We start from the raw sequence: 24,011 nt of genomic DNA, 5'->3' as shown, positions 1-24,011 counted from the left end.
TGGTGGTGTTAGTGCCAACAAAAAGACGCCGTTACTATTGCTAGCTATCTGGGAAATATTGGGAACAGCTGAAATGTAAAATCTGCTCAGCCTGTATTACTTATGGGAAGCAGCTTGCTTTAAGATGTGAGGTAACTGAGCTCTCTAAGAAAATTGCAAATATCACGGAAATTGAGCATCTTGATCTTAAGGCTAAATTTAATGATTTACAGAACCAACTACACAAATTATATAAGGAAAAGGCTAAGAGCCTTTATAAGGTTAAGAAAACAATGGCTTGAAAAATGTAAAATTAACAGATGCTTTTTTTATTTGGAAAAGAGAAGGGAACTCAGAACACTTCGGAAAGATAAGATTAATGGGGTAACCTCTGAGGATAGAGAGTTGATATCAGACTTTACCACTATGTTTTATGAGAATCTTTACTCCTTAGATACGTTTCAGTGACTAAACTCTTTGGTTCTAAAGAGAATGTTAACTGTTAGTGAAGAATTCAATCAGACTTGCTGTCAAGATTTGTCCATTATGGACATCCAATATGGGATTGCCCCATTAAAAAAAAAAGTATCCAGGCTATGTTGGATTACCCTATGAATTTTCCAAAACCTCTGAAGAAACAGCACCATTTTTACGTGAAACCTTTAAAGGTGGCTATAAATAAAGGGAGAACTACCTGCCTCTAAAGCAAGGTTATTATCCAAGGCTGAGGGACTATCTATTGACATTCCAAAATCCACTTGCTGTACCTTAGGCCATTGTACAACTTCATATGGAAAAACAAGCCAAAATAAAAAGAGATGTTATCACCAAAAGGGTTTGATGGTGGTCTAAATGTCTTAGACTTCATTCTCTTTAATTAAATAACAAAAGCCAAATGGGTTAAAAAGGTACTTAATTAAAAAAAATCCTCTGTTTTTGGAATATTGTACCTCATTTTGGTTTTTCAGAAGCTCGGAGGGCAACTTTTTTTTTACTACAATGTCCTTATATTGTGGGTAAACTTCCTGTGAAATTGGCATATTTTCACAAGCAGGCTTTAATGTGATGGGCTTTGCTGTATAAACAACTTTTCACTTAAAATGTTTTATATGGAATAATAATTCTATATTACATGGAAACAAGATGTTATTTTACCATAATTGGTTCTCAAACAACATTGTTCTAGTCAGCCAATTCGTTAGTATCAGTGGGAATCTGTATACACGGAGAGAGTTTATGGAAAGATACAACTGAGGTTTCAAGCAAGGAATATGACACCGTTATAAAAGCTATACCTAGTGGCGATAAAGTCTTTACTACAGAATAATGGATATTGTGGGACATTTCCGATTGTAAGTGATATCCAGGTGAATGGCATAGGTTTACCAGATTAGAAATTCAACAATGGATTATTAAGGGATATTTTCTACAGGAAATCTATTCCTTCTGCCATATTTTGTTGGGCTTCATCGTTTGATGTGAACTGGCACCGTGCTTGGCTCACTCCTCACAAATTTATGGTGACCAACAAAGTAAAGGTTATCTCCTTTAAGATTATCCATGGATTCTACCCCTGTAATAACTTGATTTCTAAATATATACACACACACACACACACACACACACCTGATGTTACCAGTGAATGCAGTTTTTGTGAACTAGAAACAATCTATTGAACACTTATTTTGTGGTTGTTTGCATGGTGAGGGTTTCTGGACCGATGTGACGCTATATCTTGGCAACAAAATGCATACAACCATTGAAATATCCAAGTTTGACATTTTACTACACAGATTCTATAGTTGAATGTCAGTATGTCAATCTCTTATTAGGAAACATTTTCATACACATAAACATTAGTTTTGTCTCAGATGTATTTGTTACTTGTTGTTTATTTGTCCTCTTTGTAATCACTCTGGCTGTTCTATTGTTTTGTATGTTACTGTTGTTTAATCAAATAAAAAGTAAACAGTCATGCACTTTAACGCACCTATTGGTCGAAGTGAGTAGGTAATATAACCAAGTGAGAATATACTAGCAAATCATTGGTAGGTTCAGTGCCTCACGTCACTGGAATAATGAAGGCAAGTAGGCCTCAAATAGTGCTGGGGAAGATATTATTTATGGGAGTGAAATAGAGATTCATTTTAAAACAATAATGTCAATACCTAGGGGAGATATTTACTCTGAATGTGGAATGGAGCAGCCCAGTTAGCCAACGTCACTTTTATGGGCTGTAAGAATAGGCAGAAAGAGGTTTATGTCTTTGGTATAGGCCTGTAATACGTTGCAATGCTTTTATGTCATTTTCATTTGCAATGACATGTGACTTGAATCATTACCACCATTGAGGTCCCCCCCAAATAGGAGGCCTGCCGGGCTACCCTGGACCTACTATTTTGAGAACGGGAATGCACCACGCTCTCATACAGAAAGGTAGCCATGCAGAAAGGATAGCCTAACCACCCTGAGGTTGCGAGAGATTCAGTGTCATATTCTCTCTGTATTTGTTTTGTTTGTTAGGGTACCTCTGGAAGAACAATGCACGTGTACACCACACACACATCTTTTGAGGTGTCATAATACATCTGCTGTAGTCAGATTGGCAAATTGAATGGGGAAAAGGAAATTGCGACCACTTTCCAGTAAACGTGTGGAATGTTTGAGGTGTATCCAACAATGACGTAATAAACCCGAATCAGAATGTATGCGATTCAAAGGAAGATTATATTCTGGTTCTATGGCCTTGCTCTTTAATTTTTGTCCTTGTCCGCCCATATTTTGATATTTGACTCCACGATCAACATCCTGCAAATTGCACCAGCCTTGGATTTGCTGACGTGTCGGCTTCATCTGCTCATGCTCGAGCCGAACCAGATAGCCTAACTGACAACATGGCTGTAAATGTATCTCATGTATACATTTTACTTGTATTTATTAATCATTTCATATCCAATGCCGCCACCGAAAAGAGATTCTCCGACTTCAAACGATGTGCCGACGAGGAATGCAGTCGTAAGTACTTGGCGTTTAGGCTCACGCGAACTTTCAGGAATGATGCTTCCATCGATCGTTAAATGCACTCTCCCCACCTCATTCCAGTGTAACGTAGCAGCTAGCTAGCTAATAAACCGGCGTTATCTTTGACCTGTTGCCATTTCAAAGGGATGAACTCGGCTAACCTAGATAAAAGAACTGGCGTTAGTATTCTTATCAGCACGAGACGAGTAACGTAATATTACTAAATATAGCTAGTAACCTGGCTTGCTTGGTTGTAACGCAGCCGAAGCCAGGGTTGGCTAGTTGCCTAATTCTGGAGCTAGTTAACGTTAACTCAACTATGTTTTTGTAGTAGCTTGTACCATGTAAACAAGCTTTCGGCCTACATATTTTATTGAAATCAAAGCCATCGAAGGCCCCAGTGCTTCATGGGCAGTGTCCTTGGTTAGCTAACACATCTATGTTGTGTGTGTGGTAGGCTAAGTTATTGTAATCAACTAGCTCCCTAAAGCAATCAAATTTACTTATAAATCCATTTTTACTTTAAGATAATCTTTAGGGACCATTTATTATGTGTTGGCTTTTAGGAAGCAAATAGCCACGTTCACTGTGACTAGCTCAATTGCAAGATGGTGTATAGGCTTAGCTAGCTATATATTGTTGACATAGTGTCATTAACCCCCTCTCTGCTTGCAAGTTCTTGACTTTTTGCATCTGCCTTATCAAAAACAATAGCTGTTTCATTGAACCCTTGATACTCACTGTAAAGTGTAAACAGATAAGAAGATTAAGCAAGGTTTACCCTAGGGATGTGTATTTACACCCTGGTTGTGCATGGGGCAGTAAATGTGGACGCCCAAAGACAGTCCATGGCTGGGTCATTGGATGAGATGTTTGGTGTGGGTGACATTCCCACAACAACTGATCGGTGAATCCTACCTCTCCACAGTGCTCCTGTGCCGGGGGAAAGCATCAAGTGATTTCACTGGACCAGACTGTCGGTTCCTGTCTTTTAAAAAAGGAGAGACGGTATATGTCTACTATAAACTCTCAGGCAGAAGGACAGATATATGGGCGGGGTCTGTAAGTATGAGTTAATATTTAATCATGTGATAACAAAACATTCTAGACTGCAATGTTGACATTGTTTCGTTCTTTGTTTTGTTTCCATTTCTTACAATTAGGTTGGTAACCGCTTTGGTTACTTCCATAAGGACCAACTCGCAATCAATCACATATACACCGAAAAAGAATTGGAGATTCCTGCTCAGGTAAGAAAATAAATTGTATTTCTTTTATTGCCAATGCATCATTAAGAAATGATCTGAAATGCCTGAACCACTTTCTGAAATGGGTAGTATGACTCAAACAAGGTTATTTTTTCTTTTCAGGAAACCGACTTTGTTTGTTTCGACACCGGACACGATAAGTTTGACAGTTATGACATTGAGTCACTGTTAGTCTCCTCCTTATTGTTAACGGACCAAGACAAGTCTGTACAAGGAACCACAGAGACTTTAGACCGAAACAAAAGTGCAGAGAGCACCACAGTGGAAGTGGAAGAGCCTCCACCTGAAGTGACTCTGTTAGAAAACGATGAGATTGATAGTGATGTTCCTGAGGACATTGATAAGCTTTTAGAGGAGTTTCCAGAGGATAAAGATCCAGGCCATTTTGATCCTTTAGAGTCCTCTCTACCTCAGCCTGAAACTGTAATTCAACTCCTTTTGCATCAAGAGTTTCAATCTAACACAGTAGTTGAGCCCAACACAGTAGTTGAGCCCACAGCTGAGGGGATCAAAGATGACCTTCAGAAATATCAGCTGAGGACTGAGGACTCTGTGCTTGACAGTGTTGTTGAACCAGAGCAAGGTGAGACTAAAGAAAGCCTTTCAGAACCTCTATCCAAAGATGATCCTGAGTTAGAGAATGCACCAGATGGTTTTTCAGAAGGCAGACCTGTCCCTGAGTTGAAAACTATACTTGGAACAACTTTTGATGCGGTCACCTCCGATGACGAGGAAACTAGGAAGGTGACTCCATATGACGAGGAGGACGAGGGAAGTGAAGAGTTTGAATATCAGCAGGATGAGAAAAGTGATCATCATCTTAGGGAAACTCCATTGCTGGCTTTTTCTGAAGAACATTCTAATTTAGAACACGAGGACATTCTGGAATCTGAGCAGACAGATGAGGAAGAGAGTCCACCAGAGACAGCTGAAAAACAGGACTCCAAGGACAAGAACCTGTGGTCATTAGGTGATACAGTTAACATTGTCAGTGGTGGGGAAAGAACAGCTCATGTTACAGGTTCAGAGGAGGAAGAGGATGACGACGAGGATGACGAAGGTGAGATTGCACCAGAGGAGCCTCCCAAAATTGAAGAACCCAAGGAGAATATACAGCTGCTAGCCAATGACCCAAAGCAGGAGCCAGAGGTAACAGAACAGCCACATGAGGAACCTGTAGTTTCTAATTTCCTTGAGGAGGCTGTCAAAATGCCTGATGTGGATTCCCAGACTTTGCTGTTTGAGGATGAACCTGAAGGTGACATTGAACCTTCAACACCGCCTGCTGATGAGGTGATTCCTTTTGAACATACTGAGGAGGCTTTAGCAGATAATCTTACAGTAAATGAAAGCCCAGTCCCTAAACACATCTCACAGACAGAAATGCTCTCAGACTTTGATAGTAATACTAGTGACTCAGAACAGATGCAAGCTGTTGAAGAACTCCCCATACAAAAAGAACCCAAGGAGAATATACAGCTGCTAGCCAACGACCCAAAGCAGGAGCCAGAGGTAACAGAACAGCCACACGAGGTCATCTTTGAGGAACCTATAGACTCTGATTTCCTTGAGGCTGTCAAAATGCCTGATGTGGATTCCCAGACTTTGCAGTTGGAGGATGAACCTGAAGAAGGTGACATTGAACCTTCAATACCGCTTGATGATGAGGTGATTCCTTTTGAACATACTGAGGAGGCTTTAGCAGAGAATCTTACAGTAAATGAAAGTCCAGTCCCTAAACACGTCTCACAGACTGAACTGCTCTCAGACTTTGATAGTAAAACTAACGTATCAGAGCAGAAACAAGCTATTGAACTCCCTATACAAAAAGAGTCAAGAGATTTCTCACAAGTAGAGAATAAATTGAAACCGGGTGGTACAGAGCTTTTCAGACGATTAAGAGGACCTAACGTCCCAGATCCAACTAAAAACACAATGGTTAAAGAGAGGCATGAAGAACTCCCTGTAGACAAGGAGGATTTGATAGACCCAGAGAACTTGGAGATTGAAGAAGAATTGCTAGAGGATGAAAATGCAGCATTGTCTTTTTCATCCAAAACCGAGCACACTGATGAGGACAAAGAAAGTAGATCGGAATTTGGGTCAGAGCAATCCAATAATGCTACAGAAACTGAGGTTGTATCTAGTGATGAGTTGGATGTTGTCCAAATTGAGGAGGCTATTGACATAGAACCTGAGGAGCATGACATAGAAGATTCAGAAAGCGCAGGCTTGGATCAAACACATACACCCTCACTTGAAGACAAAGTTCCAGATCTCCTTTCAGGCCAAGAGCCAGAATACAGTGATGATGTGTTGAGGCTGACGCTACTGCGCTCCCACTTCAAGGAAGAGGATATGGCGCGCTTCCAGAAGATTCTGGGTCTTCAGAACCTCTTCAGGGTGGAGTTCTTGTTCTCTGACCTGGAGCAGGAGCTGAATGCTGCCCTGATGTCACAGACAAACACCAGTGAGGACATTGAAAAGGTGCTGGAGGCCATTTTGGAGGCCTCTGAGACTCCAATCCTGGATGAGATTGAGAGGATGCTGAATGCACGGGAGAATGCTGACGTACAGCAGGAGACTGAGTTTGATGAGGAAGCCACCATCTTGGACAACTTCCAAGAGTTGGCGTTCACCCTGCATCAGAAGTACTCAACGACCAGCGACAGTTCTCCCTTGGCAGAGGACAGTCAACTACACCCTGACACCGGTAAGATTGCTTATTTACTTCAGTTAATGTCAGATTATGGGAGAATTAAAACCTTTTAAAATGAATTTATTTGGAAAATGTCATACGTTGCAAATGACATGATGATAATAATGCCTGGTGATTGGGTTTGCATGAGAAGCTGTATTTAAAGCTGGAATCCTTAATGGTGAAACGGCCATGTCCATTTGCGATATTACAACAACAAAGTTAATGCAAACAAACACTTTATTTTTCTCTCCGACATCATTGTACACGCGATAGAGCAAAATATGTACTGCAATTTCTTTACCATGCTGTACGATAGTCCTCAGCTCGGCAACAATAACAACGGTCGTGGGGGTGGCCAGTGGCGCTGTTTCCCCCTATTGCGGATTCCATCTTTAAGGCCTATGAATACCACAAAGTAAATAGTCTGTTGACATAGTACAAAACCACACACATGCCAGTTAGATTGCAATGCATGAAAATGTACTTACTGTTTGAGCCGCTATAAATATTTGAGAAGATGGGGGCGTGTCTGATGCAGAGGAAGAACAGACGTTCCCGCACTCTGTGGGGGACATAAACGAGGACAACCTCACTGTGACGGAGACGGGTGAAGAGACTAAGGCATCTGAGGAGAAGACTGACCATGAAGGCCACAACAGGCCAGATCTGGATATGGGTCTTGAGGAGGATGTGGGGCATTTTAACAGAAACCAAGACAATCAGCCAGAAGAAATCCAAAGGGGCCCTCAAGCTATTTTGGAAAATACCTTGGACATGGGACTTGTTGACATGGAGCACCCTTCCTCAGGTATGTGCTCTTTCAACTTCTTCTACTTTTGAGATTGCTGTGAGAGGTAAACTGCAGACATTAACCTAATTTGCTTGTCCTTTATTTCCAGGCTCTTTGGAGTCGCCCCCTGTTTCTGATTTCCAGGAAGAGGAGCAGAGTGGTTCATCATTCGTATCGGTGTTAATTTGCTCTGGTAGTCTAGTCACCCTGGTTTATGAGTACCTTGGAATATATGCTGTTATGGTAAGTTACTTCATGTACTTCTGTCTATGAAGGAGTTTGTCTTCCTATTAATTGACTAACTTTTCAGACTGTCAGAATTTAATGCTTAGGCCTCGTGTGGTATGCATCAGGGTTTCCATTAGGAAAACATTAATTTACGAGTAACAAACAGCAAAATCACTAGCCTAAAACAATACTATCCTGATAGATAAACATTTCTACTATTGGTCAGCCATTCGAGAGATAAATAGTCTATTCCAAATGGACTCTCGGACAGTTTTGGGAAGATGGATCCAAAATTCATTCAACCAGTAGGCCTAGGCGTAAAAATAAAATGTTCAAAAGCAATGAGCGACGCTATAGATAAGAACGTTTTGCTAAAAATGTTGATAAACTATTTCTAAACATAAGGGCAAATGTTCGTTCCATAATGCAGTTAGAGGGAAAACACCATTGTCAAAAGGGCACCGCACATGCGAGCGGTTTCATGCAACAGAGATTAAAATATGTTAGAAATTTAGAGAGATCTAATAGGCTACTTTTGAAGCAAGGTAAGACGTACCTCATGTCTTAAAATGTTCAGGTTTCAAACAATTTAAATATGTTTTCAAAATGCATAGCCTACAACCTCCAGCTCTTTGCAAAGTGGTATGTGATGCACTGATGAAGCCTGTCTTCCGTTGCTGTTTGAGATGCTGGTGCTCTCGCGCTGTCTGACAGATTTTCCGCTCAAGGACTCTGTTTGTGTGTGATGAGATGCATAACGAATATTCTGTAGCCTACACATTATGCAAATTAACCTATAGACCGATAAGCATGACCAGTCAAATTTATTTCCATCGACTGGTGTTTTCATCAATGAATAGCTAAAAAGCGTTATTTCACAACTTGATTGTTCTTTCCTTTCCCAGACAATTGGCCGGGCGCCAATTTTATTTCTCAACTTTTCTATTTATTTCATAGCCGGTAAGCCAGCTTTTAGCCTAACGGAAACCCTGGTCTGCATATTAATTTTATCACCTAATTATTGCTGCGACAATGCATGGTTTTCAAATGTTTTCTTTTTTTAGCTTTATTATTATTATTATTATTATTATTTTTTACATTGGTTTTGCACAGAGCAATATTTTTCCCACTTGAATGTTTGAAGCTCGCTGTGATGTCATTAGGTCAAAGGTTCTGCAGGGCCACGTTCAGTTGCAAAACGTTCTCGAACGTTGCAGATAGAAATCCATGAATCGAGCAGAAATTATTCCTTAATCAACATGTCTGAGTCATGTTTGTTCTACAGAGCCTTTTTCTATCTGAACTAAGAAACAAACTTTGCTTCCTGCTGTAATCTTTAGTTCAAACAATTTTGCAACAAAAACGAGTTTCTATTGGACAAATTCAGTTTGGTCCCGCCTCATTTATTTCGGTTTCCTTTAAGAAACGTTTTGCCAAAGACAGTACAGTAGGTTATGAAACTGGGATTTTGCAACAGAATCGACCGAATGAATACATCCCAGGTTTATTGATCCTTCCTCTTTTTTGTTGACGTGTTCTAGGGAAGTGTAGGCTGAAGTTCAGTGACCACTACAGCCGGTTTATTGGTATTTAGAAGGGCATACATTACACCGCCGCTCGTAGTACAAGCCTTCTTTCTACGTGCATTTGTCGTGGAACGTAATCGCGTTCAAATCTCTAAAAGGAAGCTAAATGCATAGCTAGCTACGCGTCGCTAGTAGACAGGTTGCTGGCGAATCAGTCAGAAAGCTAACGTCAGCTAATAAGCCGATTAGTTCACCAAGCTAGATGGCCACAGCTTGTCCTCTTCGGTGTCGTCAAAGACAACCACGATGAAGGAGCCTCAAGTATTCTACGTTGATAGGTTTGTGAAACGAGGAATTTCGGATTTCCGCAAGCCAGTTGCATTGCATATTAGCCTAGCTAGGTAGCTCAGCATTTAAACAGTACTACTTTCAGTAGCAATGGATTCGGAAGAAACAACCCCTTTTCCCATGATGACAGAATCTGGTCAACTATCCGTCTTCTACGCCTTATTTCTAACGGAACTTCAATATGTAAGTAGTTGGCTAATGTTAGTGTTGACACTGCGCATTTATGGAGGCTATAACTACTTCAGCTAGCCAAGTCTACCAAATGGATGGCTTGCTATAACTAAATTGCAACTCAATTTTGTTGGCAGCTTCAAAGTCTTGTGGAATGGTTTAGTTGTCGTCCAATACATATTACATTTCTCCAATAGTTTCAGCCTAGAAGGGATCCCTTGATTGCTCGTTTGTTTCAATGTTATCAAAGTGAAAGTTGATTGTCCTCTTCCTCATAAAAAAAATTGGCCACTTACCAGACTTTAGCAGTAACCATTATTCCTGTAAATGTAGGGCTCAGATCGAGGGGTTTCTCAGAGCTGTTGAATTTTGCTTTGTTGCTTTGACCTCTTCCCTTTTATAATTAAGCAATAAGGCCCGAGGGGGTGTGGTATATGGCCATACCATGGCTAAGGGCTGTTCTTATGTACAATGCAAAGTGGAGTGCCTGGATACAGCCCTTAGCCGTGGTATTTTGGCAGAATAACACAAAAAACCGAGAGGTACCTTGTTGCTATTACAAACTTGTTACCAACATAATTAGAGCAGTAAAAATAAACGTGTTGTCATATCCATGGTATATGGTCTGATATACCAAGGCGTTCAGCCAATCAGCATTCAGGGCTCGAACCACCCAGTTTATAATTAATTATATGCTAGACCTTATGTTAAGTAGTTGTTTGTTGCCCGCCTTTATCAGGGTGAAAGGGCACATAATGCACTGTAAATCCACATAGGCCCTTAGTTTGTTAGATCCACTCCACAATGTGGTGTTTTAATTTAGCTTGTTTGATCTAATCTGAGATTTTCACTGAGCGACTGAGATGTATGGTCTGTGTTGTGCCTGTATGCCACGTTCATAGTGCAAAGGTCTCTGGTTGGACAGTGGCAGCGACCCAAGTCAATCCCCTTTTGATTAGATAAGCTTAAGGCAGGTTTACCTTCTTTATTGATTTTGATCAACAGCTGGGTTATAGGCTAGGTCTATTTCAGAACCCACCTTGATTTGATCTGAAGAAGTGTCTGTTGGCATTGACTGAGAGGGTGCTCAGTTTGAACAACACAGTAATGCCTGATGGTTTAGTAAAATGATTTTCCTCTGTCCTTCATCTCAGCCCAACTATTGCCCAACTTATTTGCTAGACCTGAAATATGAGCTGTAGGAAGGAACACTGTGTGATTGGGCCTGTGTCTCTCCCCAGATGGTCACCTGCCTGCCAGAGGAATGGAAGCCAGGTCCAGACTTTTACGGCGTGTCCTGGGAACCCGTGCTGGTCACTGCAGGCGCCGGGTTCATCGGCTTCCTCTTCCTCTTTTGGAGGAGCGTTCTATCTGTAAGTCATTTTTGCACGGTCACTGCTTTCATAATTTCATATGGTGTCCAAGACACACGTGATTCTTCATGTTCTGAATCATTCAGTGGGGTTTTTCTCTAACATATCATTAACATTATCTTGGATTTTGTGAACTAATACATCTGATAATAAGTACCAAGCTCTGTTGACAGAGCAGTGCCGCCTCTCCCATTGACTTGAGGATTTTACATCTTCTGCAACTTAATTTTGCGACCCACGGAAACTAACTTGGCACAAGCTGAATGAAATGTAAAAAGCTTGGAGTACGCTCAGTGCTCCATTGACATTTCAGAGATACACTTGCTTTTCAGAGAAATCTTCGAAAAATAACAGGAATTTCCAGTAATATGAAAAGCGTACAGTAAAAAAATACTACATGTCACGTCTCAACATCGATATCTATCTTACCTCTATATTGTTTCATGTCCTCCGGATTCGAGAAGAAAAATGATGAGTTCAACGATGAGCCTGTCAGTTAGTCTTAATTCTCACACAGCCTACAGTAGCCTACAGTGCCTTTTTTCCAGATTTTTGACCACTTTTTTTTTTTTTTTTGCCTCCATTGATTTAGTCACCTTAATCTTGACCATCCTACAAGGGTAAAAACTCCAATAACATTTTAATGGATTATGATAGAGGTTTGGCCCATTGGTCAAAATAAGCATTTTTGATTGGACACCCTACATTTCATCGTTTTTGTTTTATGTTATTCTATGATGTATTGCATGCTGCTATTGAAGACACTTTGCCTCAATGTATTGACCTATTTCCTTTTCCATCTCACAGGTCAAAAGGAAGTCCTATCTAAGTAGGTTCATCTACTTTTTGACAATTTATGGTGCATAGTGAATCCTCATTCATATTGCCTACTGGCATGTGTCGTTGTCACATGGCTTACACGTCTCATTTCGTACTCTTAACATATATTTTTGATTAGCTACTGAAAAAGAGATGGCAGACAGGATGAAAACATTTGAACAAGAGAAGGAGGAGATACTCCTAAAGGTTGCTGAACTGCAACAACAGGTATGTTGCTGAGACTTTTCACTGACCAAGATCCAGACTTTGGGTTCAATGTGAATTAAGAGGCGTAACAATGTTTTGATCATATATTTCTACTGGGTTCCCCTCAGGGTGAAGAACTCAAAGAAAAGAAAAAGCTGTCTGAGAAATCGGCCACCTCATCTCTGGAAAAGATCCTAGAATTAAAAGTGAGCCTCCGGGAAATATTCTCATCACACGTCATTGTCAGGCTGACTATTGTTTACTTGTTTGTTTTTGTTTTCCATTGTTTTTTTGTTTATTGTCTCACCCTTTTCTTTCAATATCTATCCAGAATCTTGTGCAAGAGATGGAGAGACAAAATGAGTGCCTGGATGAGGAAAAGAACTTGCTCGCCAGATCCTTTGACGAAGAGCGGACAAAGACAGCGAAACATCAAGATATGGTGAGTCATGCTGAGCGATAAGCCGAAATGTCGGGTGGGGTTTTCTTCTGGGTTTTTTAACAACCAATTGATCAACGTTGTTCCTTGGAAGTATCTTAACCTGACAATACATCTAATAGATGGTATTCAACAGTCTTAAAATTATGCCTTTATCTAGTTTGAAGAACTAGTAATATTGTGATTTTGTCAGACCACATAGTCTTCTACTACGAGCCAGCTAATAGCCTAAATAGAACAACTTGTTGGGGAGCACAGAGAAACAAAAGTAGTCATTATGCTCATTATCTTTACCTATAGATGTCAGAAATGGACAAAACTATTGAGAAGTTGAAGCGGAGCAGAAAGAAGACTCAGGAGGCTCTCTCAAAGGTACATATCCAAAGATGTAAACATCAACATTGCAACACTCAAATGTAAATGGCACAAATATATAGCACAGTTTAGAGCACACATTTTTGATTCTGCAGGCTACCATCCTGATGGAAGAAGCCAAGCTCCGCGAAGATGCAAGGAACGTCCAGCACCAGGTTCTGGAGAAGGATATCGCCACCCTGAGAGAGGAGAACATCTCGGTGAGTACCAACACGGAACAATGATTCACACTTTAAGCCTCGTGACATATGGTGCAGCAGTCTTTGGCCATGCAGAGCCTGCATAGCAACGTCCTTATGACCTAATATCCTCCTTCCAGCTGCACCACACTGCCAATTCATGGGAGGAGAAGCACAGGGAGATGAGTGAGCAGATCAAAGTCTACCAGAAGTCCCAGAAAGATCTGGAGGACTCCCTTGCTCAGAAAGACCACAACGTTGAGGTGAGTATTTTTTTTTAAATGTAATGTTACGATTTTGTATTTGTTCTAAAATTGTTGTCCAGAAGTCTTTTGTTGACTGATCCAAGGGGAGAAGTGTAGTGTATAATTGGTGGTTCTCTGGCAGGTTTTGTCTGACCTCCTGGGAGACCTCGAGGCCTGCGACGACCTGAAAGGAGGCGTCGTGGCTAACGGGGAAGCCGCTAATGGTAATTCACCTGACACCTTGTCATAAATGACTTGATAACTTGCTAATTAATATGCCAAATATGTAAGAGTTGTCCCACTAAGGCTTTGTTTAGACAGGTAGCCCAATCTTTTGACCAATCAGATCAGCTCTGAAAAAGATCTGATGTGATTGGTCAAAAGACCAATTAGTGGAAAAAATATCAGAATTGGTCTGCCTGGCGCAGTTAAGACTGAACGCATAATTAGGCCTATATGTCGGCATCTGCTAGCCCCAGTGTGTATCTGGGTAAACTGGATTTAGAATCATGTTTGGTCTGTTTCAGACAAGCAGACCGTCATCCGAAACCGCATTAAGCAAATGATGGATGTCACTCGGGTAAGACGGAGTCCATTCTTGAACAAACCCACATTTTTGTGTACCTGAAAGCCAAAATACTGATATTCAGAACTAAGAAGTGAGTCAACTCTTACTAACTCTTGGCATACAATACTTTCTACAGGTCCAGACCACTCTGTCTGTCGTGGAGGAAGAGCGCGATCGCTTCATGACCAAGCTGCTGAACGAAGAGAAAGCCAGGAAAGAGCTGGAAGGTATGTCAAGCACTATATCCCAGCAGCTAGAATTAGATATGCATCACTCCCTTTTCTCTCTCTCAACACGATCAACTTATCACCACAGAACAATACCAGAAGCTGGAGCATGACATCTTGTTGGTGAAAAGTGATAAGAACCACCTGGAGAACCAGTACAAGACCCTGCAGCAGAAGAACGAGATCATCACAGAGATGTACCAGCAGAAGGAGAACGCCTTGCAGCAGTAAGTAGAACTAGACGCTGCTCAGTTCAAGCATTAATACCATTGTAGGGTTTGTTCTCAGTGGTACCACGGCATGTAAAAAGAAATGACTTTTTCCTCAATGTACCGCCTTCAAAACGTATTTTGTTTTGCTGTGACGTATATTGAGATTATTGAATGCACTTTAAATAAAGCTTTGATTTGTGTTCGTCACCTCACAGGAAGCTAACCAAGGAGGAGTTTGAGCGTCGCAACAACGAGGACAGGCTGACTGAGGTGGACGGCAAGGCCCTGGAGGCCGAGGAGGAGGTCAAGGTGTGCAGGCAGCGTATCAAGGAGATCCAGGATGAACTGAAACAGACTGAAAAGTCCTACAAAGCCCAGATCATTGAGCAGGAGCAGAAATCCCATGAGAACTGGGTATGTACAACTTATTTGTTACAACAACAACGTTAATGTGTCTCCTACTCGTTTCTCAACCCCCAGTGATGGCACACATGTAGAACGACAAGGACATTTAAAAAAAAATATATAATAATAAATAAAAGTCTGCTGTTTGACCAATATTTCGTAAGGTAAATTTAAAGTCCCAAACATGAGATTTTAAATATCTCTTCCTTCTCTCAAGGTGATTGCACGCGCCGCAGAGCGAGCTCTGTTAGACGAGAAAAAGGAATCAACTAACCTCCGTATCAAGTGAGTGCTACAACAAACTCAATTGGGCAATACCAATGGGGTTAGCTATACCAGTCTAGATTTCTTTCTCTTTTTCACCTTAGACTGACGGAGATGTCCAGCAAGCTGAATGAGCTCCGTAGGCCTCTATTCAAACCCACCCCTGGGATGGCTCCCATGCCACTCCGACGAGGTAAGAACAAATCCCCACAGAGTTCCCAATGTTATTAGGTGCTGGCGACTGGCACATCTGGGGTGCATTCAGTAAGGCAAAATGTTGAACGTGCAGTGAGCTCCAAAAGCGTTGGGACAGCAGCAATTTTGTTGTTTTGGCTCAGCAGCAATTTTGTTGTTTTGGCTCTGTACTCCAGCACTTTGGATTTGAAATGATACTTGACTACATTTTAATAGAATGTTTCTAAACACTTATTCATTAATGTGGATTCTACCATGGTTACGGGTAGACCTGAATGAATAATGAATGCGAACGTTAGAGAGACAAAGACATGCTAACCTCTCACCATTACAATAACAGGGGAGGTTAGCATTTTTGGGGTGGTATGATATTTATGCCCAACTTTCTCATTCATTATTCACTATTCATTCAGGATTTTACGTAATCATAGTAGCATCCACATTCATGTAGAAGTGTTTTTAGAAACATATTCTATTCTTATTTACAATGAAATTTACTCCAAAATGACACATTATTTACCATTCGTTTCTATTGGGCACAAAATAATCTCAAACGCAACCAAAACAAACAGAAAATGCATCCAACATATTTGTAGTCACAAGCTTGATGTAGTCATTGCGTGCAATGAATATGGGACCAAATACTTAACTTTACTGCTTTAATACACAAGTGTATTTGTCTCAATACTTTTGGTCCCATAAAGTGGGAGGATTATGTACAAAAAGTGCTGTAATTTCTAAACTGTTCAACCTATTATGGATGAAAATATCCTCAAAGTAAAGGTGACAGTCTGCACCTCAGTCATATTAGCTGTGTTCGAATACTCATACTAACTGTACTATTTGTGACATAAATTGAGTATGTAGTATGCTTATTGGTCATAGTATGGCATACTAACTACAGTATATCCAAAGGTTCCCAGATGTCGTACTACATTGCTTGTATACTTCGTATTTTGGCGAGTGGACACTCTTTCTGTGTTTTTAGGGCCCATTATACAATTTGAAGAAAATGGCGGAAAATATGCAGCCATAGTCCGAGAGCGGACACAAATTCATTCAAATGTTGAGCAATGTAATGACTTTTCAAATAAGTTAATGTTACACGTTATGTTGGCTGACAAGTTGTTAGTTACACTAGCCTTACGAACCACATAACATGTCATTAAATCACATTTATTTATAAAGCCCTTTTTACATCAGCAGTTGTCAGTGCTATTACAGCAGTTGCTTGTATGTACCGGTATGTTAGCTACCTAACTTTAGTTGGCTACTAATACATCAAACTTGCCAGTATATTAACTATACGTTATCTAACTACCCAACGTGTATTGACTTGATTGTTCATGTCATTCTTAGCATAACTAAGTGGTATAGTTGTGTGTTCTCAATGCACATTGTTAATGACGTCGTAAGATGTCTAGCTAGTAATTTGTTATGCTAGCATGAAGTTGCATAGCAACAGCATCTACTTCCGGTAGACAGGTGAAGCGCTAGTACACTCAACTGAAAGGATACCGTTTGTTTACAGTATACTAAGATGAACTAATAGTATGTAGTATACAGTATTTTCATTTGGGTATTCAAACACAGCTATTGTATCATTTCAAATCCAAAGTTCTGGAGTACAGAGCCAAAACAACCCAATGTGTCACTGTCCCAATACTTTTGGAGCTCATTGTATTTTGCAGATAGAATTGAAATGATTCCCTATTCTTGAGGACTGAGATGGATACATGCTCTACATCATATGTTTATATCTGAATATTCTGTCATGTTGCATCTTCCTGAACAGACCCCTGTGTTCTTTGAGGCCCCGTTGGTTTGGCTCTATTCTATTGTTGGTTGGATAATAGCTGTGATTGCATTTCAGATGAGTTCTTGGACTTTGTTTTTGACTATTGGATAGCCCACCATCAGAAATATGTGGAGTTGTGTTGTTGATTTGACGTCTATTCCCTGAAGCTGGACCAATGTGGAGAGTCTGACCACAATATTTGGCTGTATGCTGTTGGTTGGGTGTTCATCATTTGAAATGATGTTAATTGGTTTGGTTTAAACAGGTGACTCGTACGGGCCCTCGCCCGTGAGCGGAGGTGCCCCGTCCCCCCCTCTCATGATGGAGGGTCCTGGGCGACCCCCCTCTGCCCCTGTGGGGAGAAGGAACGAGCCCTACGGTGAGTCTCCAGAACCCTGCCCCGGACAGCCTCGGCCCTGATGATTGGCCAAGCAGTACCATCCCTCAGCCAATGAAACCCCTTCTACCTTTTTCACCTTCCTTAATATCCCCTGTTCTGTTTCAATCATTTCCCCTTTTTTCTTCCTACTGCTCTCATCCTGTACCTAGTTGGTTCCCACATCTGATCACTTTTTCCTCTTCTGATTACTTCCTGTTTACATTTAGATTTTCTTGTGACATGCTTTCCTCTCTCACTGCCATCTTTTCTCCCCATACCTACCGCCGTACCCATCTTTTTCAACCGGGTTTGCGTGTACAGGCGGTCCAGAATGTCCCTTTGCCTTGCTTTCTTTCACTGTCCCTCTCATGCATTCCTCCTGCTCTTTCTATACCATGTTGGTGTCTTGGTGGTGCTCAGCTGCTGTGAGGGGAATGTCCTTGGGATGGTCAGGTTACAGAAGCATTAGCCATTGTGATCCCTTGTGGAACTCTGTTCAATCCAGTTGTTCTTCAGCCAAATGATATTAATACTGATTCACAAGTGTTCTAGTTGTGGAATAATCCTACCAGTATATGGCCAAACATTTTCCTCAGACTGCAAATAGACCAGACACTGCTATAAATAGCTGGTAGCATAAAGCAGTAACGTGAACCACAGTGGTGTAGAGTCAGGTGCCTAATGACAGCCAGGAGAGCCGAGAAGAGGTCAGAGAATATGGCAGTGTTAACATTCGCCTTGGAAGTAGGATGATGTATGACCGTGTATTTTGTGTTCAACAGGACCACGACCTCCATCTGACCCTCACGGTCGTTACCCCCCTGACCACAAACACCCAGTGGCTGCTAGACCTGGTAGGGATGATATATTTGTCAGTGAAGGTTGATTCAGTATTATTCCCTATGATCCAATATCCAGACCTGCCAACATGCACACATTTTGCATACCAACTACGCAATTCTCTGTCCATGTACGCTGGTTCGAGATCCGAGTTAAAAGTAGGCAGAAATTATTAGGGCCAGATTTAAAAATATAGATTTTTTTTTTTTTTTTAATTTAAAAAAATGAATCCACTGAGTAAATGTAACATCCCGGGACTCGAGCTGCAACACACAGACATGTGCGGAGTTTGTGTCAACGGACATGGAGATTAATACATCATTATTGGACGTAGCTACCCCGTGTCTGCCCCTCCTGTTGTGATGCTGAGTTTGCCGACTTTCAGCTGTACCTAAACGCATGGACAAATCCCTTTTCGACTCCGTGTGTTGTGGAAAGGTGAACACTAATTGTTTCAAGCTAACCTTAGCGAGCATAAGATGGATATTCAGTGGGCTCTAAAGTGCCAGCAGTTCACTCGCTTTTGCTCGTGAAAGAAATTATCGTAGATAAGACGTTTGTAGATTTTGTACCGAAACAAAATAGCTTATTTGTTTAAAAAAACTCCCAAGAATAAAGGCCCTTTGTTCTTTCTCATTAGATCTTGTTAGTGACTTTTACCATATGTATAAATAGAATGCTGTCAAGAAAGTATTCCAACCTTTTTATAGACTTGATTTGGTACAATTCTATAATTGCGATCAGACAAACAGCACGAGCGTGCGGGGGAAAGAACCTCAATTTGGCGCGCGCTGTGCGCAAGTTGAATCTCCACTTTGCCGGGAGTGTCTGGTACAGGGTTGGCAGATGTGACTGTCTCTATCCTTGCTGTATTTCTTTTAATCATTCTGCTCTTTGCTTCACCTTTAGACGCCATTGCACCACGGACATCCTCTCCAAGCAGTCTGGACAGCTCGGTAAGTTTCAGTCAATTTGTGACACTGTCCACAACTTCTTTCCTTATTATGTTACAAAGTCAGGAAGGGACATGGAACTAGATAAGAAAAGTTTCATTGAGGCACCTCGAGTCCTTAGTCTTATGTGCATCTCTTCCCCCCCCCCCCCCCCTGTTACTCCATCCAACATGTGGGTGTGTTTGCTCTAAAGCAGACCGCTCCACCACAGTCACAGGCTGAGGCCCAGGCCTCCACAGAGAACCCAGAGGCAGTGAGTATTATGTAGGAGGCTGAGGCACGGTGGCAGGGATGTGGATGTGTGAGAATGCTTACCTCAGCCATGGATCAGTGGCAGGCAGTGGGCTAGTGGCCTCACAAGGTTGTCAGACTTAACAGTAACTGTCCAGTGAAAATCATTCTGTTAACTCATACCCAAATTATGTTGACTCATGTTTGTGGCCAAAGGATAAATTGGAGAGAGAAAAAACACCTCAAATTTGTATCTCAAACTGACCATTTCAAAAATGTGTGCTATTTCCTCATAGAGGATGACGTCTTCCTCCTGAGGAGGATGAGCTAGCCAATCAGTCTACTCACAATAATATTTTTTATTACCGGTATACGCCCACACCATTCCACACAGAAAAGCATATATTTAACATGCTTAATGGCAGTTTTTTTGGAAGGGAAAACTATTTCACTCATATTGTAATTAATTATAGGTCATATTTCATTGAAATCTGGAGACACTGAACAGTTACTTGAATGTTGCTGGCTGGATTTTCACATGCGTGGTTACCTACATTACAACACCAACCCCACTGAATGAAATGTGGTGACACTGTTCTACAAAGCCATAACTAAAGCACAACTGCATGATGTTAATTGTGGTATCGTTAAAAGCTGTGTGTTTTGAGGTTAATGCTTTGTGGAATGGTCCTGATTCCCGAAATCACGGTGATTGGAACTTTGTCGTGTGATTTATTTTATTTTTGTTGGGAACTGCTAACTTACCTTGCTGTTGTGGGATATTGAAGTTATTTCTGACATGTGCATGATTGTGCTTTGTTCTAACAAAACTGTTTTGAAAGGAGCCCACTGGTGGTGCCAGCAACAGGGCTACAGGCACCACCAACCTACATCTCCTCTTTAAGACTTCTAGGTTTGTAATGGTGTTTATTGGTGGTTCCTCCAGAACTCAGGACCTCGGGGCCCTGGCTCCCTCCTGGTCTCTCCTATCAGCTCCCCCCCCAACTCAGGCCCCGGCCCCCTCAGCCATCCCTCCGGACTCTGCTACCGTCCTCCTCCTGGCCCTGGGCCCCACCACATCCCTCCTCCCCCACTCTTCATGCCTCCCATGTACCGACCAGCCAACGGACCTAACGGACACCCAGGCATGATGCCTCCCGGACCCCCACCACCTAATGGACACCCACCTGGTCCCATGATGCCACCCGGACAGCGGCCTCCACCTCCTGGTGCCTACGGCCCCCCACACCACCGGGGCCCTCCTCCACCTCACTATGGACCAGTGCCTCCCCCATTCGGTAGGTGGTGAATTCGGCGCCCCATTTGTTTTATTTTTTAACCTCAAGTTGACTTTCTTTGCTATTGTTATTTCAGTTGTGGGAAGTAACGTAGTAGTGACAGTTATTTTTGTACTAGGATATTATATTATTGCTTTTCACTTTCATGTTTGATCTCGTTCTCCCCAGGTGTTCGCGGCGGCCCCCCTATGGCCCGACCCATGGGACCACCGCGTCCCTACATGCACTACGGACCACGTGATCACTCCATCCCACCCCAGCACCTGCCCACAGGAGCGGCCCCATACCCTCCTCACGGCGGCCCCAGAGACTTCCCTGGGCAGCCCCCCATGCAGCAGGCCCCCCATGGGCATGACTCTTCTGTGGGTCCCCAGGGTCAAGACTACAGCTCCCAGCAGGCAGCAGCTACCCCCCAGCCCCAGGACTCAGTCAGCTCCTCCATGGCAGAGCCTTAGACACCCACCAACTATGTCAGAGGGCTTGGATACCACCTGCTACCATTAACAACCCGGCTATGTCTAATCAACCACGATTTCTCTTTATTTTTCCCTTTTCCTTTAGATTTAATTTGGATGAATTTTTATATATATATATATTAGTGCCAGTCAAAAGTTTGGACACCTACTCATTCAAGGGTTTCATTATTTTTACTATTTTCTACATTGTAGAATAATAGTAAATACATCAAAACAATGAAATATCACCTAGGTAATCAAGTAGTAACCAATAAAGTGTTAAAAAAATCCAAATATATTTTAGATTCTTCAAAGTAGACACCCTTTGCCTTGATGACAGCTTTGCACACTCTTGGCATTCTCTCAACCAACTTCATGAGGAATGCTTTTCCAACAGTCTTGAAGGAGTTCCCACATATGCTGAGCATTTGTTGGCTGCTTTTCCTTCACTCTGTGGTCCAACTCATCCAAAACCATCCCAATTGTGTCGAGGTCAGGTGATTGTGGAGGCCAGGTCATCTGATGCAGCACTCCATCCCTTTCCTTCTTGATCAAATAGCCCTTACACAGCCTGGTGTGTTTTGGGTCAATGTCCTGTTGAAAAACAAATGATAGTCCCACTAAGCGCAAACCAGATGGGATGGCGTATAGCTGCAGAATGCTGTGGTAGGCATGCTGGTTAAGTGTGCCTTGGATTCTAAATAAATCAGACAGTGTCACCAGCAATGCAACCCCACACCACCACCTCCATGCTTCACAGTGGAAACCACTCATGCAGTGATCATCCATTCACTTACTCTGTGTCTCAAAGACCAAAAATCACCAAAATCAAAAATTTGGACTCATCAGACCAAAGGACAGAGTTCCACCAGTCTAATGTCCATTGCACATATTTCTTGGTCTAAACAAGTCTCTTCTTATTGCTGTCCTTTAGTAGTGGTTTCTTTGCAGCAATTCAACCATGAAAGTTGTCTCCACTGAACAGTTGTTGTTGAGATGTGTCTGTTACTTGAACTCTGTGAAGCATTTATTTGGGCTGCAATTTCTGAGGCTGGTAACTAATGAACTTATCCTCTGCAGCCGAGGTTACTCTGGGTCTTCCTTTCTTGTGGCAGTCTACATGAGAGCCAGTTTCATCATAGCGCTTGAGGGTTTTTGCGACTGCACTTGAAGAAACTTTCAAAGTTCTTGTAATGTTTCGCATTGACTGACCTTCATGTCTTAAAGTAATGATGGAGTGTCGTTTCTCTTTCCTTATTTGAGCTGTTTTTCCCATAATATGGACTTGGTCTTTTACCAAATAGGGCTATCTTCTGTATACCACCTCTACCTTGTCGCAACACAACTGATTGGCTCAAACGCATTAAGAAGGAAATGCCACAAATGAAATCAAGGCGCACCTGTTTATTGAAAGGCATTCCAGGTAACTACCACATGAAGCTGGTTGAGAGAATGCCAAGAATGTGCAAAGCTGTCATCAAGGCAACGGGTGGCTACTTTGAAGAATCTCAAATATAAAATATACCTAATTCCATATGTTATTTCACAGTTTTGATGTCTTCACTATTATTCTACAATGTAAAAATATAATTCCCTGGAATGAGTAGGTGTGTCCATACTTTTGACTATTAAAGTGTACCAAGTAATTTCATATATCCCATTACTACATGACCAAAAGTATGTGGGGACACCTGCTCATCAAACATTTCATTTCTAAATCATTGGCATTAGTATGGAGTTGGTCTCCCCCTTTGCTGCTATAACAGCCTCCACTCTTCTGGGAAGGGTTTCCACTAGATGTTGGAAAATTGCTGCAGGGACTTGCTTCCGTTCAGCCACGAGCATTAGTGAGGTCGGGCACTGATGTTGGGCGATTAGGCCTGGCTCGCAGTCGGCGTTCCAATTCATCCCAAAGGTGTTCGAAGGGACTGAGGTCAGGGCTCTGTGCCAGCCAGTCAAGTTCTTCCACACCGATCTTGACAAACCATTTCTGTATGGACCTCGCTTTGTGCATGGGGGCATTGTCATGCTGAAACAGGAAAGGGCCTTCCCAAACTGTTGCCACAAAATTGTCTAGAATGTCATTGTATGCTATAGCGTTAAGATTTCCCTTCACAGGCACTAGCCCCAACCATTATTCCTCCTCCACCAAACTTTACAGTTGAGACTATGCATTCGGGCAGGTAGCATTCTCCTGGCATCCGCCAAACCCAGATTTGTCTGTCTGACTGCCAGATGGTGAAGCGGCATTCACCACTCCAGAGAACGCATTTCCACTGCTCCAGAGTCCAATGTAGGCAAGCTTCACACCACTCCAGCCGCCGCTTGGCATTGCACATGGTGATCTTAGGCTTGGGTGCGGCTGCTCGGCAATGGAAACCCATTTCATGAAGCTCCCGACTAACAGTTATTGTGCTGACGTTGCTTCCAGAAGCAGTTTGGAACTCTGCAGTGAGTGTTGCAACCGAGGGCAGATCATTTTTACGCGCTTCAGAACTTGGTGGTATCATTCTGTGA

General features: G+C 42.0%; 1 protein-coding gene and 1 long non-coding RNA gene across 7 annotated transcripts; one reads left to right on the top strand and one right to left on the bottom strand.

Moving 5' to 3' along the window:
- Positions 1-2,741: 2,741 nt before the first annotated feature.
- On the top strand, positions 2,742-21,690 carry mia3 (MIA SH3 domain ER export factor 3). Of its 6 annotated transcripts, none has more exons than XM_029734107.1 (27): positions 2,742-2,994; positions 3,929-4,062; positions 4,164-4,250; positions 4,371-6,981; positions 7,508-7,777; positions 7,869-8,002; positions 11,274-11,405; positions 12,213-12,234; positions 12,364-12,452; positions 12,560-12,637; positions 12,763-12,873; positions 13,171-13,242; positions 13,341-13,445; positions 13,565-13,687; positions 13,812-13,893; positions 14,197-14,249; positions 14,374-14,464; positions 14,553-14,691; positions 14,892-15,090; positions 15,299-15,366; positions 15,450-15,538; positions 17,604-17,717; positions 18,500-18,571; positions 19,467-19,513; positions 19,704-19,763; positions 20,688-21,039; positions 21,208-21,690. In XM_029734107.1, exons 1-27 carry the CDS (start codon positions 2,874-2,876, stop codon positions 21,492-21,494), a joined length of 5,742 nt encoding a protein of 1,913 aa, XP_029589967.1. In that variant the 5' UTR covers positions 2,742-2,873; the 3' UTR covers positions 21,495-21,690. The 6 variants fall into 6 exon arrangements, with proteins under 6 accessions (XP_029589967.1, XP_029589966.1, XP_029589965.1 ...); XM_029734106.1 differs by having other exon boundaries at positions 7,487-7,777; positions 19,707-19,763; XM_029734105.1 differs by having other exon boundaries at positions 7,487-7,777.
- LOC115175001 (uncharacterized) lies at positions 7,188-7,546 on the bottom strand. The gene is made up of 2 exons (XR_003871892.1): positions 7,458-7,546; positions 7,188-7,368 (listed from the first exon to the last, which is right to left on the bottom strand). It is a non-coding gene; the product is annotated as an uncharacterized LOC115175001 (long non-coding RNA).
- Positions 21,691-24,011: the final 2,321 nt, after the last annotated feature.

The sequence above is a fragment of the Salmo trutta genome, chromosome 35 (genome assembly GCF_901001165.1).
Source record: "Salmo trutta chromosome 35, fSalTru1.1, whole genome shotgun sequence".
Classification (NCBI taxonomy): domain Eukaryota; kingdom Metazoa; phylum Chordata; class Actinopteri; order Salmoniformes; family Salmonidae; genus Salmo; species Salmo trutta.
The sequence above is the reverse complement of the archived record's forward strand: the minus strand, read 5'-3'. Positions and strand labels throughout refer to the sequence as shown.